Source organism: Macrosteles quadrilineatus, unplaced genomic scaffold (assembly GCF_028750875.1).
Source record: "Macrosteles quadrilineatus isolate MER2022 unplaced genomic scaffold, UCM_ALF_1.0 Scaffold_8__2_contigs__length_117827958, whole genome shotgun sequence".
NCBI lineage: Eukaryota > Metazoa > Arthropoda > Insecta > Hemiptera > Cicadellidae > Macrosteles > Macrosteles quadrilineatus.
In genome coordinates this window covers 111,120,849-111,138,560 of record NW_026542601.1, presented here as the reverse complement: position 1 = coordinate 111,138,560, position 17,712 = coordinate 111,120,849, and the positions used below count along the sequence as shown (strand labels likewise).

General features: G+C 35.4%; 1 protein-coding gene across 1 annotated transcript; it reads right to left on the bottom strand.

The window, feature by feature from the left end:
• Positions 1–417: 417 nt before the first annotated feature.
• Positions 418–16,140, bottom strand: LOC129000022 (glycerol kinase-like). Its single transcript, XM_054426868.1, has 11 exons — positions 15,919–16,140; positions 14,060–14,439; positions 13,504–13,721; positions 11,119–11,228; positions 8,847–8,949; positions 8,016–8,126; positions 7,092–7,348; positions 6,210–6,415; positions 4,939–5,076; positions 4,406–4,504; positions 418–3,167 (listed from the first exon to the last, which is right to left on the bottom strand). Exons 2-11 carry the CDS (start codon positions 14,388–14,390, stop codon positions 3,073–3,075), a joined length of 1,668 nt encoding a protein of 555 aa, XP_054282843.1. The 5' UTR covers positions 14,391–14,439; positions 15,919–16,140; the 3' UTR covers positions 418–3,072.
• Between the last annotated feature and the right edge of the window lie 1,572 nt (positions 16,141–17,712).

Below are 17,712 nucleotides of genomic sequence, written 5' to 3'. Positions count from 1 at the left end.
TATTAAACAAAGTTATAAAACACGTCTCTCTTTCCAAGATGGCTTCTTCCGTGTGCCCCACCGCATACAGAACGGCTCATCTAAACAGCTGACTCATATTTGCTCTTACTGGACATACATTGGAAATTATTTTATAGAAGATATTGTACACAATTCTTTTTGCAAAACAATGGTAATCTTTTAGAAAAGACTTCTTTTATAACTTCTCCTTTATTACATTTATTGATGTGTATAACTACCGGACTTCGTGCATGGTTCATATATTTTGTGTACTGGACTATTACCTTAAACTTTCGAAATAGTGTAAACATACCCATTTATCTGGTACATATCAAACAAATTATACAAAGTATATTTTATAAATTATTATTTCATACAATATTTTTGTAAAATAACTTTTATAGTGTAACTAGGCTTATAGCTGCGAAGCACGGGTACATCAGGTAGTTATTTATATCCCGACTATGGACGGGAAAGATGTAACATGGTTTTAAAACAAACTTTCACTGTTTTAAGACAAGGTTATATAACTTTTAAAGTCATGAAACTGCATTCCTTAAAAAGTGTTTTAAAACATTGTTATTCAAACAATGTTATATAACTTTTGTTTTAGACAAACTGCATTCCTGTGTGAAAAGTTTTATAACAATGTTATAAAACAGTGTTTTGTTACATAGTGTAAACGCGGCCTTATTCTTTCAATTTATTACCTTATTAAATAAAATCAGGTGTGATTATTTGTTTTTATTACTATATTCTGTTTTATTTATTTCAGCTTAACTTAACCAATCAATAGTTTTATTAATAACTTTGACTATACGATACTTATGAAGTCAAACGGGGTCAAGCCCTTGGGTAACAACTAGTAAGCTATAAAAATAAAACTTAAGATGACAACACGTGTGTAAAAAGCAAATGCCTTGAGGACAAAATCAATAATATGGTTAACAACAACAAATTTCAAGAGGTCTTCAACCTCACGTTTAGATTATTTCCACCCAAACCTTTATGTTCTCAACTGATTACTTAGGCCTAATATGGAGTTCAAAAAAGAAATATGTATACAGTATTTGTTTTTTTCTCTCTAAGATTGAACTTTAAATGCCACCTCCTTTTTTTATAACAGGTTACGTACCTTGAAGTCCTCAATTCCTCAGTCGAACTTCCGCTGACTAGTTTCGACTACTAAGTAGTCATTATCAAAAAACAGAACGTTAAAATATTCCATTCATTGAATATTGTTGAATTTTAAACATATTTAACACACATACATAACACAACTCGGTAGAAATTTAACAAAGTTGGCCGGCCGCCACACGTCACTGAACTGGTCAACAATTCTACTCACAGAAGAAGGAGTAGGAATTGTGGATGTCAAGGTACCAAACCTGTTATAATTCATTACCAATTCCGGAAGGCTTCGACATGAATAAATTCTTTTTTAGGAATAGATTAACCGGGAAACTCAGCTCCCGAAAAAACTTTTCACTCGAAAGGTAAGTGCTAAAAGTTTAAGAGTTTGTAAGCATTGTACTCATTTAGACAGAATTTAAATTCTGGAGTATTCACAATGAAAGTTTCTATAAAAACTCATTGCTTGTTGAACCCATCAGCTTAGCAGGACGTCAAATAAAGTGTTTCAATAACCAAAGGAAAAAAGTAAAGAGTCCATTTTCTACAACAACCTTTTTTTCACCACACTATGATGTTTTTGGCTGTTTTACATACGTTAATTGGTGGCTGAAAGTTACGTTTTGCTGGCCATGCCAGCTGTCGCCAATTTGGGGACCGAGCAGGTTTTTACATTCCGGGGCCGCAAAATCAGCTGTCCGCTTACTTACTTAAAACATGAATGCGTTTTAAATACACAATCAAAATCCATAGCATTGCAATATAGAATTGTGTTATTGTCACCGTTGCCTAGCAACTATTTATATATATTTTTGCTGATTCTTCAAATTATTTCTTCACATAACCTTAAAGTTGTAGTTGTGTTGACGATCAGTGTGCATTATTATAGTGGTGAATAGTGGTAATAGGGTATAGTGTGGTGAAAAATAGCGTTCGTACCACGGACCGAAATGGTTTTGCAGCTCTCGATCGATTTAAGTTCTCGACTTCGTCTCGAACTTAAAAACTATCTCGAGCCGGCAAAACCCCATTTTCGGCCCTAGGTACGAAATATACTATAACAACATACTACATAACAACTTAAATATTAAAACAAACAATAACAATAAAACATAAGCATTACAACCCTTAAGAAAACAACACATTGATAGTAAGTATGCCTATTTTATAAATTGACGGTCAGTGCTAGTTTGATTTTCTATTGAGGATAAAAGCATGTGAACTTGGTGATACATTTCATCTTATTGTTTATAAAACCTACCAAGATCAAATTTGTATTCCAATAATAAAGGATGTGTCTCTGACATAAAACAAAATCATGATTTATTATAACGCTGCTGGAAGCACATGATGTTTTCTGGCACCAACATTGATTTAATTTACAGTGTGTTACAAAACTAACCTTGACTTGACTCAAAAGAAAACAAAAAATCCATGAAATTGTGTAAAAAATAATGGTAAGTAGAATCCAAGGAACAATACGCTGGATTCACCAGGTAATACATCTGTCATGATATAATTTAGTTTAATCCATGCATTTAATATATTGCAAGTTTTACAGGTACACTTATCACTTTCAAACTATTAAGATATTCCCGAGGAAATCTTAAATCTTATCTCAAATTAAAACCATGGAATGTTGGTTGATTATTATTTCAACTTGGATTGATTTGATCAATTAATTTAACGCACGACTGTGTATTTCAGTAAATTAATAATTAATAAATGAAGAGACTTAATTGAATCTAGTCTTATAAAACATTGCCACTGAGTCAAATTAAACAGGTCAAAGAAATAATATTTAGTTGATTTTTGAGTTCCCCTTCAACACACTTCTAATACTAAAAATAAAAGCTCAAAACACTATCGCTAAATAGTATAATTTTAATTTCCATCAATGTGATGGTAAGCTACTTCAAACTAGTCGTAGTTTTAGCTGTGTCAGCTTTGAAGGTATTTACTAAATATCATCAGAGCAAAAGACGATACGAAGAATAGTCCACAAGGCACCATGGATAGCACACGAATGTTATTCTCTGAAAAATTAAACAATTATGTCAATGTTTTATTATCTACAATTTGCAAATAATTTTGTTTGTACTACTGACTGGATAAGTACTTGTGTGGAGCCTTACGAAAGTATTACTTACAGTAGCCTAGATGTGTGCGAGCAGCTCAATTTTGTATCCGAGCCGAGCCTAGCTTAAAAGCTCGAGTGATGGAGCACCATGTCAGAAAATCAAGCTTAAGTAAATATTATCTCGATAGCAGAAAGTGTCTTTGAAGATTTTTGGGGTTGGAATTTTAGCTTTGCTACTTATTGCATGTGACTATAATGTATTCAAGATTGCAGGGAAATCTCGGGTTTGTACACCTCCAAATAACCTATGTAGTTAACTTCCCCAACTATTTTGTTAACTTGTGTTGTACGTTAGGTCTCTTCTCAACCGACACGGGACTGGACCTAGGTCAGATAACTCAAAAGTTCGGTTAAAACAGGCTATCCCTAAAAACTTTACAAAAATTAAGTGTAATTCATTAGGAATTATGTAATTATTATTCTGAAGTCGGGCGTGCATTATTTACAAGATAAACAAGAAACAACACTTATTTACTTTTTTTTAGTATTGACGATCATAAAAAAATCCAAAACACGGTAAAGTCCAATACAAAGAAAGCATTATAGGCCTATTTGTGGGCAAGAGTCAATAAAAATTCTTATTTTAATACCTTTAGTAATATTAATTGATCCTTTCCAAATTAATCTAAATACAGTACAGAGCTTATTGTCAAATTAAAGAAACATGCAACCATTTCGTTACGACAGGCAGGTTATGTTTATTTATAGTTGTACCTATATTGTCTATTGTCTAGAGCCTGTAACATCCTGTAGAGTTAAGCGTATTGTTCCCATCCCCGAATGTGGGAACGGAAATGCCGAGATTCCTAGAAAGCGGCGGTTAAACCAAACTGCTCTCAAATCAAGGTCAGTTAAAACAAACTGTAATATTTTACGAGAAAGGGCGGATAATCCGATTATCAGTTAATCCTTGGTCGGTTAAGAGAGGGTCTAGTGTATAATGTTTATTAATATAGTATCAAACTAGATATTTCATCCGAATGCAAGTCTTTTTTTAATAACCCTATTGCTTATGAGGTAATACCTGTTCGTTTGTGCATTAAATTCCACACTTATACAACTCCAAACAAAAAAGGTTTCTCCAAAATAAAGTGGTATAAAAACCTTAAATTTACAATCAATAAGTTTGCTTACCTAGATTATTTCCATTAGTTTTCCTAGGGGTTGCATCTAGATCCCAGCCTAAACTTTTTTGAATTGCTTTCTTCCACTTATCATACCTCAAATCTCGTTCTGAAATTCAAAACAACCTACATCAACCTTTTTTAGGGAAGAGGAGAAAAAATGTGTCCACGCATGGTGGCCAGTCTGTAGTGTGAAACACCTGAATTTATAAGACTCACTAAAAATCACTAAAAAAGCTAACTAACTTATGGAAGAATTAATACTTTTTTCCGGCATTTATTTATCAAATCATATCTCTTTGAAGTATCTTATCAACATTGCCAAATGTGTAGTTGGATGTTTGATGCTAGGAATCATTACAGATTTTATCACACATCCCACTAAATGTCTACTCAGGTACCAATCTCAATGGTTTTGCATAGTCATATAGCACAGATTGCTGCAATTGCATTTGACGATGATGAAACCATAGCAAAGAACATATGTGTTTTAGCATTGCAATTGCTAGTATTCTATCAGTATCTACAGTCACTCACACGTACCATCATCAGTTATGGTGGGCAGATAAGTGTCGCTGGGTACCGGTTGCATATTGTTCAGGTCCCACACACCAATACCTTCGGCACTCCCAGCAGCCATGGCAGCACCTAGAGCTGTGGCCTCGAACATCCAAGGATGGACTGCAAAAAGGTTTTATTTATTTAAAACCCATTACATAGTAGGCCTATATCTAGTAAATCACAAAATTGAAAGAATTTTGTTGGACACCAAATTTTGCTAATCCAAGCAGGACTTCTGGACAATGTCCACAAAACAAACTTGACGTAGAAGTAGACTTGGAATTAGTAAACTTATTTATATTTGTAGGTTAAGGATGTGACATAGAACACAAAGGCTTTGGGTTTTAGGATTATTTGTGGGGATAGCTGTGTTACTTAAAAGGGAAAGAATCCAAACTGCTACAATAGACACACAACTTTAGGCCTACATTATGATTTTAATATAAAGTTGTCTATTGTGCCAGTTTGTGCTCTTTCCCATTCAGTTAAGCCTCACAAAAAAATTGTATTTACAGTTTTGGTGACTTGAGGGTATGATATGAAAAAATATGTAGATTTGTGATTGAAAAATTTTACTATGCTTATGTAAATTGACAAATGTATAAGTTACTTCCTATTCTCTCATTTTCCACTAGTTCCAGAAGTGTGTGTTAAAAAGGATGGCCTCAAAACACCCTGTCCCCTGTGGCTCATTTCTACTGACCCCCAACCAAAGAAGGGGGCCTCGGGAGCCCCCAGCGAGCACAAGGCGAGTTTTAACTTATAAAATAAGATTGTAGATTAGTTACAAGTTTAATATAAAGCCATAAACAGTTTTATGGCAGTAGGCAATGGCCAGCGGCAAATAGAATATTCACGAAAATACTTACTAAGTTAGAGATAAAATAGAATTGGGGAAAGTTGTAAAGGAATAAAAGTGATAAAACTCAGCAGTTCTTGAAATTACTTGAGTACAACAATTATTGTACGTGATAAAATATTAATGGATTTGGGACTGCTAATGGGTTTTTATTGCATCATAAATCTTGAAACAAATTATGAAAATGGTAAACAAACATCTGTTAAGCCTTTTATGTACTTGGAACCAACTACCGGTGACTACAATAGTAAATTGAAGTTATTTTTTGTTATAATAGGCTCTACGGAACCAAATTTGTACCGTGTAAAATGCTAAACCGATGACAGTAATTAAGCCAGAATCGTAAGTACCGCAGACCCCTATAAATAACGTAATACCGGCTAGGCCTACATACCGACAGGTATTCCACACAGGTCAGCTTGTAACTGCATCGCGTAGCCGTTCACAGTCATGCCTCCGTCCACCAGTAGCTTGGTCAATGGAATCCCGCAATCCTGGTTCATGGCCTCCAGAATATCCCTGGTTTGGAAACACACAGCCTCCAAAGCGGCCTGTATGATGTGCTCCTTCCTGGTGTCCTGTGTGATTCCGGAGATGATCCTGCCAATGACGTTATGTTACATAAAAATTAGCAAATGAAATAATATTCTTTATGAACACTTAAGGAAGACATTATCAATTTTTAATTCCAGTGCACCTTCATACCTTATGCGTTAAACAATAGATAACATCTTCAAAAGTAAGTTTTTACAATTTAACTTAACTTGAAATGATGATCGTGAAATCATTATTGTCTTTTGCAACTGAGGCGACATCAAGAATTTCTAATCGTGCAATCTTTAGGCCTACAGATGAAAACAAATAATTTGGCTGGAGAGCAAGCTGGTCTAGTGGTAGAGCGTGGGACTTCGGTCCACAAAGTCCTAGGTTCAAATCCTGCGAATCACCAGTGGATTTTACCCATGTTATAATGCCGCAACCATCTAGGACTAGCCTGAAGTAATGTGTAAATCAGTTCCTGACTATCATTTTGCGTCCCCATCTCTTTGATTGATAATTGATTTGATTATAAAACTGATGCCAATTTTAACACGTCAATGGACTTTCTAGTTCTAACAAAAATGGTCAAGGAGTTACTGTGTCATGTCTTCATTCCTGTGTGATATTAAAGTTACAATACATAAACACTTCTTTTATTAGTTTAAGATCATGGACCTCATATTTTCATCTATAGAAAAACTCGCAAACGTTAAACTTTTGTAATAAAACATCGTACCCACGTGCGTCATTGCGCCAGTAGGGGGCGTATAGGCCGGAGAACGCCGGGACAAACACAATATGGCCTGTAGCACCGGCAGCCTGCGCCACAGTGGCTGTTTCCTTCACATCAGACAACAGGTGAAGATTGTCCCGTAGCCAGGTGAGAGCTGCGCCGGCCACGGCTACGGAACCTTCCAGAGCGTAGATAGCCGGCGCGTTACGACCAAGCTTGTAGGCTACTGTTGTCAGCAGCCCGTGTGAAGATAACACTATCTGACGAGAAGAGTTGTGATTAGAACATATTCATGTTTGTTGATAAATTGGGTTTGAAGAAACCTAATGTGGAATAGGTAGCACACGAATAACAAATTAAGGTAAAGGAAAAAGAGTGAAATATGATTAGTAGAAATTCAGAATTAGAGCAACTTTTTTTCTTTTACACTAAAGAACATTTATCAAATTATGGGAGAGTGAGGTGAAAGGTCTCAAGGCTTACTATGGAAAGTGTGGGACTCTACCAAAGTGTGAAGCAGTTAGTCCTACCTAGGTTACAGGAGGAGCCAATGAGGCAGGCAGAAGTATGGAATGTACAGGAGTATCAAATATATTGACACTTTTTATGATATAATCAGATTAAAACTGAAATTGTTATTTGTTATTTTTTGTAAACATTGATAGCTTAACCTAAAAAAAAACCTTATTAGCACCATATTTACATTATTTACCACTTTAATTTAAATCGGTAAGTTACAGTCTAGTTTTGCTTTCATGATCAATAGTAGGTGTTTAAATGTCTTCTGTAGTAGATTTAAAGAACCACAATCTTCTATGTCCTCGCCCTTATAACGAGTTTAAACATAAACATATATAACAATGCACGTGTTAATTGGTTAGATTAGATATTGGTTCAAATAATCTTCAAACGATATACTGAACTCACTGCAGTTCCTGTGTTATAAAGAAGGAAACATCCAGTTCCGTAGGTGTTCTTGGCCTGTCCTTGCTTCAAACACATCTGTCCAACCAAAGCTGCCTGCTGGTCTCCTAGACACTGTAAACATATTGATGCGGTGAACTAAGTGTAGGGTTTAAACTAAAATGAACGTTTATCAAGTTAACCCATTAGAAAAGTTAAAGTTAGTGATTAAGATTACCTAACGGTGCTATGCCTACTCAAAATGTAATTTCTCAGAAACTTATATCTCAGATTAAGGTAAATCGTTTGCATCCTGCTCCCACTAGGTATCAGTACAGTTCATTCTTATACTGTATCAGCTCTCCTCTTGCCTTGATTGAAACTTTTCACCCGAGCCAGAGCCTTGTATGTATAGACAAATGCAAGGTTGAAAGAAGCTGCGAACCTCTTTAATAAAAACCTCTACCAAAAAGAAACGTCAACTGATGTCCTAATATGCATACAAACAGCTGTTTGACCCTAGTTACGTTAATTAACATTTATTTTTGAACGGTACTGTTTCAAATGAAGGGAATATCGGAAATATGTGTTTGGTTGTTGATCTTGTTAGGCTTACACTTGGTAAGCCAAGAATGTATGTTGCTTGAAACAGAATCAAATATTCAGCCATGCTCAATATAATAGCAAGGATAGCAATGTTTATAAGAAAAAATTACTCAATATACAATATTTTATTAAATAACAACTTTATCTTAGCCCATCAAAGTAGTATAGGCACTAATGAATACTAATCCTTGCCTCTTGAACTGGAATTAAATATTTAATTAAAAGATAGTGATAAAACCGACTACTTACACCAGAGATAGGGACTCCTCTTAATAAACCCTCGGCCAAGTAGCCGTAGATTTCCGATGAACTTCTAACTTTCGGAAGAATACTCATGGGGATCCCAAAAAACCTAAACATAAAGAAAATAGGCCAGATTGATTTTTTGTTAAACATTGCAAAGAAATTTAAAACATATTTTTTCTTAGGAGAACCGAGAATGGTAACTTATGGTATGTTAATTAAATTGTATTTATACTAAATAAATGTTATTACATTACATTGAAAGGCATTATATGTTTATCCACTTTCCAACTTGCGATACATATGCCATCTACAGATTTTACCTAATGTCTTAAAAAAAAGACCTTAATTTAGTGTATCTTCAATGTAAATTTTAAAGAAAATTATTAAACATTAACAGAGGCATGGACAATTTTGTCATAAATCCAGAGATTTCCAAAATAAACGTCGACCTTGAATAGGGAATGTTGATTAACTTTATCACTGAATGAGAGCTTTGATGAAACATTATAATTGACACTTTACAGCTAGACACCAAGTAGGGATTAGTACAGTCGTAAGTCTAGCAATCAGCCAAGTCATTTTTATGTAACACTACAACACTGTAACAGATAACTAACTGTGAAAATACAGCAGTAAAAAACTTCCTAAAACTGTATCAAAAATGTGAAAAATAAACCAAAAGACACTGTGGTGATTTTGAACTTTAAAAACAGTTGCTGTACAATTTAATAAGGCCGTAAAAATGAATAAGCCACTTACAACTTCTAACAATTTACAGGATGTGTTGATTTCAGTTGTTCATGAACATTTTAATTTTGTTGGTTCTTTTTTTTTACTTCCAAAACTACTATAATCAATCATCTACTACCGTAACCATGTTGTAGCATATCAAATCATGGGTGAATATAATTTAGCTGCAATTACGGACTACACTATCTACTACCAAAACCTAATTTGTTTTTATAACTACATCGTCAACATTTCTAAATTTTAATGATTAGGCCTACAAATACACATGATTTTGAGTTTGGAAAATATTACTCTATACATTTTTCCAGATTTTCTAACATCATGGATAAAAGCCAACCCGATAGGGGGAGTGTAAGTTGTTTCAGAAGACCCCTATCAATGAATAATATTGGGCTATATTAAAGTTATCAACTGTTAATTAATTGACTTTCTATGTGAAGTACGTTCTATGTGATTGGATTGATACTATTTTATACTAATGCTCAGAGTGCATTTTTACAGCCAAGATAAGAGTTGAATTGAATGATTTTTAATTTAAACCCTGTTACTAAGAACCACTGGTTATTGCCAGAATTAATTTATTAAAACCCCAATAAACGAGGACAGCTGGGTAAAATTTTGAACCATCAAAAAGCTACAGACAGTGGTGGTTGGTAGGTTAAAGTAGTGGGAGGATGCATATACAATTTTTTGGGGAGGTTAGTGATCCCGGGTGAGGGTCTTGGTTAAAAGTTAAAAATTTTAGTTATTTAAACCATGGTTTACGCCACTTTTTGTACCATATAATACACTGTTTGATTCATAATTGTCTTTGTTGTCTCTTTATTCATAATTAATTGTCCTCATCATTCGCATACCCTACTTTGCAGAAATATTTTTAATAGAATCCATAATTCATTAGCATCACTGAAAAACACTTCTAGAGAAACAATGGGCTAGTATATTTATTAACACCTCGAATACTGGCACGATGAACATAACCGTGAATCACTAAATACTACATTCACTTATTGACTTTGACTGATCATTCTATTGTGTTGACGTTGGCAGTCAACAGATCGCTGTGATCAGCCCTCATTGTGGTATGGTTAGAACTACTGTTCGGACGGAGTCCCAAACGCCCTATTACTGTTACATTAGTGCCTGATGGAGCTCTGTGATTGGTATATTTTTCCATACGATTTATATGGGAGTTTGGACTCATATCCACAGAAACCCTGCAGACTACGTTCTGCAAAACGTGGTTACATCCTCTATTACCCATCCTAAAAGTATTGACCCTGCTATCGTTTATGTACATTCAAATGCAAGAATGTAAATCATATTTATGTCAATTATTATAATTTTTACTTTTGTCTTGAAAGTAGGAGGACTCCTTCCTAAAGTCCTTATGGACAGCCGCCACTGGCTACATATTTTGGTCAGGATTCACCTTCTTCAAAATAGGTGACCACCATAACCACTAGGCTAACCCAGGTTTCAGACTACTTATCATCAGTAAGAGTTGTGATAGTTTTCAACAAACCTACAAAGTGTTGGATCCCACTGTAAAGTTTGTAGATTCATGAGCATGGTCCTTGAAGCATTCGTAACATCGGTGATGTGTAATCCTCCGTGAATACCACCCGTTAAATTCTAAAAAAAAAAAAAAAAAAACATTCTTTAAAGAGAGCTCTTTTCCTTAAGGCTTAAAGTTTCCTTTCCCTTAAGGCTTTTTTAGAGCAGTCCAAAATTCCCAAAAACCTAAAAATTTCAAAAATCCACCCAGTACATAAGAAAGGAAGCAAACAAGATCCAAGTAACTATAGACCAATCTCCAACCTACCAACAATATCAAAACTCCTGGAACGAACTGTCTACAACCAGTTAATAAACCACCTAGAAACAAATAAACTTCTTTCTACTAGTCAACATGGCTTCAGAAAGGGGCTCAGTACAAATACGGCCATAGCTAAACTATGTGAACACATAACAACACTCTGGGAAAGTAAAAACCATGTTTCAGGAGTGTTTTTGGACTTACAGAAAGCTTTCGATAATCTAAATTGGGAAATCCTCTTCAACAAATTAAAAACCATTGGAATTAAAGACAAAGTTCTAGAATGGATACACAGCTACTTTACAGACAGATACCAATATGTTGAAATAGATCACCAACGCTTCAGTTCGATAGTTTGTGTACAATCCTCCCTCAGAAGAAGTACAATAGGCATCCCACAGGGCTCGATACTCGGTCCACTATTCTTCATAATATATATCAATAGTTTTCCAGACTCCTTAAACCCTGAACAGAAATGTATTCTATTCGCCGATGACACTACCATACTCACCCCCATCTAACCCAAAACTGACAATAGTAACACAATAAATTCAACCTTGGACAAAGCCACCGAAATCTGTGACACATTGAGCCTAACCATCAACAAAACAAAGACAGTACATATAACCTTCATGACCAGCAATAGACATGGCACAGGAATTGATACAGATCCAGTCTCGACCATAACAAACTCGAACTCGACAAAATTCCTCGGTGTATTCATTGATAAAAACCTAAACTGGAGTGACCACATTGATTATCCCTGTAAAAAACTGACGTCTGCGCAGTTCGTAATTAGGCGAATCAGAAATATTACAAATGAAGAAACGGCGTGGGTGGCCTATCACTCCCTGTTCTCATCACACCTGAGATATGGAATAGCGGCGTGGGGATCAGCAGCTATTAACAAGTCCTTATCCTTCAAAAGGAAACCATCAGAACTATACTGCGGCTGGATTATCAGGAACACTGCAAACCCTTCTTTGTTCAAAATAAAATCCTCACCGTTATTTCACTTCATATTCTGGAAACCATCATCCTGGCCATAAATTCCTCGCCCAGTCTCAGAAAAGATAAACACAACTACAACACACGAAATAGGGCAAACATTGATCTTCCACAACACACACTCACAAAATTCAGCAACTCCCCACTGTACACTGGTTCATATTTCTATAATTTACTGCCGGACTCTATAAAAGCCATTGACAAACACAACACATTTATTTACAAGCTTAAACAATATTTAATCAATAGGCCCTACTACACCACAGCAGAGTATATCGAGTAACACACTTTTCAACACCTTAGATAACGGGACTCACTTCGAGAACCAAACAGATGAATCTTGACGATTCCCCAATCACCCGATTGCGGAGAAGACTTCAGAAGTAAGAAGTAAGTAAGTAAGTAAGTAAAAGTTCATTTACATTATCTAGCGCAGGGCTTTTGCCTGCCAGGCCTAGCCTACATTGTTTGGTATTTCTGAACTTTCAAGACTTTTCTTAAACCATTCCTATGATCCTAATAAACAATAAACTGATTTTAAAAAAAATGTTTTTAAAACGTGGAAACCACCGCAAATTGCGGAAATATACATAGGCCTAACTACTTTCTCATAGCGCGGAGCACATCGCACACCAAGGAGTGATTCAGATCTACTTTAGTTGAAACAATGATCTTATTTAGGCATGTGGAGAAGGCAGGTCAGGGTTTATGCAGATTCGTGGCTACATTAAGTGTTTTGAAGGTGGTTTACATTGGTAAAGTGTAGGTTATAAGTAATCAGGTTGTTTATTGATGTTACACCCATATTGTTTTTTTTAATTTTTGGAATAGTTGATTAAACGACGAGACAATTTCTAAAATGCTTGCATTTTTAAATTGTCTTGTTTAACCTGTATGCAAAACTTTACCTTTCAAATATTTAATAATGTTAGGTAGGCCAACCTGATATTTTTAGAATTCATAGAGATAACTTTTAGGCCTAATGAATAGGCCTACTAATTTAGAAATACCTTAATTCTCACTAAAAGTCTATAAAGACAGTCTAAATTTCTCTATCGTGGAAAATGGTAAAATGTTACTCACCCATATAAGCCAAGTATCAACAGTACCAAAATAGCATCGTTTTTCATCCACAGCAGCTTTTACCTCCGGAACGTTATCCATTAGCCATCTTAGCTTGAGAGCACTGAAATAAGTGCTTATTGGTAGTCCACTGAGAGCCTTGAGCGTTTCTGCAGTTTTCCCTTTCACTTTGGCTTTCATACGTTCCACTGTGTCCGCTGTTCTTACGTCTAACCAAACTACAAAAGAAACGTAATTTAATCCAAGTAAACTGTTATAGGCCTAATTAATGACAAAATATTTTTAAATTCCAAAGACGTAAAAAATAGGGAATATAAAAAACTCACATTTGGCTTTATTTTTTTTACATTATCATTAACTTAACTAACCTTCCCCCAGTGAGGGAGAAAGTCTGCTAAATTCTTCTTAGTTTTCAACTAAGTTTATGAAAATCAAGTCAGCCTATAGTCAGTTGTGATGGGAAATACATTTCAAAAATCCACAACCCTCACAAAAGATTAAAGCCATTTACTTTGAAATATTGTGGATCTTTATGCACAACAAAGTTCGTAAGTACCTATAGCATTATAAAGTGGTTCTCCAGTAAACGGATCCCACACTATCGTAGTTTCTCTCTGGTTGGTCATTCCAATAGAAACTATGTCTCCAGGGTCGATATCAAGTTCTTTTAAATTATTTACTGATACTGAAAGACATTTTTCAACTAGATGTAATATTTCAAACGGGTCTTGCTCAACCCATCCTTCTTGCGGACAGATTTGTTTAATCTCCTCCTGGTGGTATGTGAGGACTTCGGCTGTGTTGGCAGCAAACACGAGGAAGCGTGCACTGCTTGTTCCTTCGTCTATTGCCCCTACTAACGGGCCAAATCTTCCACGTGAACCCATCTGAGTTAGATTTTTGGAGAAGCCTATGTCATACAAATTTAATCAGTATCTGAAAAATAAAAGTCACGTTTTAATTGCCTAAGTTAAGTTATCAGGATTAGACTAATCTAGAATCAATCCTTGTGCGAATGTTTAATTGGTCATGAGTTAACACAAAAGTAAAGTAGCCTACACCCGTGTTAAAACATAAGTAGGCTAAATATTGAGTTAAATATCAATTTGGATGAATGCTGCATAATCTGAAATAGGGTGCCAAGAAAATTGACTTAAGTTAGGCCTATCTTAACCCTTCTCGGATGGGCGAAATCGCGACATAGAACAGGAAAAAATACAAATTAATTTTCCTTATTTGTGTTATCTTATACAAGTATAAATAAAATAAACACAATGGAACACTTCATACTGTCAAAATAATTTTTTACTTGTTTTTAACTATGCGGATATATCCACTACGGTACCTGTCTGCGCATGAGTAGAAAAGCACCGGATAAATCCGCCACCCGTCTTTGAAGATATGACCATGACAACGTTAGGCAATAAATAAAGAAAAATAGGTATGTAAACAATATAAATAAAGACAACGTAGTGTTGAGCGCAAAACGTCGAGGGGGGAGCGTAGGAGAGGTGGGGGGTGTGCGCGGGAGAGAGCGCAGCCATGGCAGAGAGCGGATATATCCGCCACCCATCCTTTATCGCCAAAGACTTAGGCGGATATATCCGTCACCTGTTCGTGAAGCCGTTAAACAAATGCACTAGGACATCTTTGGTGTACAGACTTAAACTTAACTTGAATGATTTAATTATCAAAAGTAGGGGCCCTACACAGGTAGCAGCGGCTTTTGTCAGACCTAAAACAGTTCCTGCCACACTACTGAGAGCAAAATCCGGAAACAGTCTAAAACAAAACATAAAACGGGTACACTTCCATATCTGTTGGCACACACAACCAAATCAGTAATATAGATTAGCCTATTTGATTGTTTAATTCGATATATCGTTTGGTTAGTTAGGTCAGGTTAACCTTACCTAACTAACCAAACGATATATCGATCGTTATTATTTTCATTCGGTTGTTTGCGCCAACAGATATGGAAGTGTACCCCATAAAACCAACACAGAACAGAAACTCTGGAGCACCTGCAAGGAAAGTGTGTAGAACTGAGATGTATGAGGGGGGAAAGAGTAGAGGTGGGTATATAAGCAATCTAATCTTATGTAACACAACACCCAATGTCACCTACATTTAAATTACCTTAAGTAGCCTATATTACTTTTATGTGATCTTGCAGATGATCCACGGTCTAATCTCAGTAAAATATGCTTACAAACAAGTGAATTTCTACAAGTTATAGAAAGCAGGAACAGAGTTTTCTCTGTACATGTTGGACCTAGTTTTCTTTTCAAAGGCTGACTTCAATTCTAGCCTTTAACCTTACTTAAAAGTCCTAAAACTAGGTCTACTTCCAAAGCACAGACACGACCAGTCCATATGCATAACGAATTAGGACAAAATATTGTAAGAACTTACCTTAAAATAATTGAAGCACAATCATTTTGCCAGTTAACATAAAATACGGTGAGTTGCCGAGTATTTAATTGGACCAGAAAAGTTACGTTTTTGTATGATAGCCTATTTGGATAAGTGCTAGAAATTTTTCAGAACTGCGATACCAAATTTAAGAATATTAAAATATTATCAATATATGCCTACACAGTACACAAAATTAATGCCGCATCTATGATGAATTAAATTGATGGATGATTCAATTTCAATTTGTTTGTGAGGTTATGTATGTCGGGTTCGGGTTATGTCCCACCATCCAGATCTATTTGATTAGATTAGAGTGGGGTCTGACTTAAGGGAGGTACAAATGAGGCAACGATGACATCATAGTTTAGTTCAAAATTCCTCCGTTAATAGCGTTGTAGAAGAGAACACAGCGCGTAATTTTTACTTCACTATTAGGCCTAGTTAATTAAAAAATTAAGACAAATTATAAAATTATTCTTAAAAATTTTCAATTATTAAATTAAACTGTCATAACCTAACCAAACTAACCAAACGTGCTGTTAATGAAAAATCAAATGAAAGGTTTACTAATCTAAAAAATAATTTGTTTCATAAAATAAAATTATAAATGCCTAAAATTCAATTTTATAATCTTTTAATTATAAAATTAAAATGTCATAACGTAACCAAACCAACCAAACTTGCTGATATGAAAAAAATTTTTGACAAACAGTCAGTGCTGCCAGCGGGATTCGAACCCGGCACCTTCGAATTACTAGCCCGACTCGCTACCCACTTCACCACCGAGGCAGATGACTAAATTCCGTATCGTTGCGGTAATGTTCTTCCCTCAAGAGGAGATCTGACAGCTGACGTCATCGAAGCCTCTTCTGTACCTCCCTTGAGTAAATACCATTAGAGTGTCAGTGTGTAGAGTGAGGACTGAGGAGTGGCAGTGGAGTACTATACTGGAGTGGAGTATACACTGAATACTGCGGTGGGGCACACGGAAGGGACTAAGGCTAACATATCTTGTAGTGTCAGCGTTCGCCGCTAGAACTGCTAAGTTGAAAAATTTTAAATTATTAGTTTTTTTAATTTTTAGTTATAAAATTAACTTTTTAATGATAAAATATTGTTTTAAAATTATAAAATAAATTTTTAATTTTTAAAATTAAATTGTCATAACATAACCTAACCAACCAGACTTGCTGATAATATAAAAACTATATAAGACAAAAATCTAATTAATAATTAATTTTTAATTAATTATAAAATTAATTTTAAAATTTAGCATTATAAAATTAAACTATCATAACCTAACCTAACCAACCAAACTTGCTGATATGAAAAATTTGTTGACAAAAAGTTAGTGCTGCCAGCGGGATTCGAACCCGGGACCTCCTGATCATCAATCCGAAACACTACCAACTCTGCCACGAACGCCGCTGAAATCACATTGTTTCGTTACGGTAATCGTGTAGCCTCAAGAGAAGACATTAGCCACTAGAGATATGACGTCACTACACCTTTGGCCTTAGTCCCTTCCGTGTGCCCATTCCCTGAACACTGAGATAACCAGCAGAAAAGAAAATTGACACTGTAAAACTTTAGATATGTTTGTACCAACAAGAAGAATCAAAACCAGCGCATTGGCTAATGGATCTTTACAATCCCTAAATCCTATTCAGCCCCCCCCCCCCCCAAGATACAATGTACCCACTATAAGTACAATTGTCTACAATCACTGCTCAGTGTCTACAATAAACTATTCATTGCTAAATTTGGTTACATTTCAAGCTCAGTGGTTTT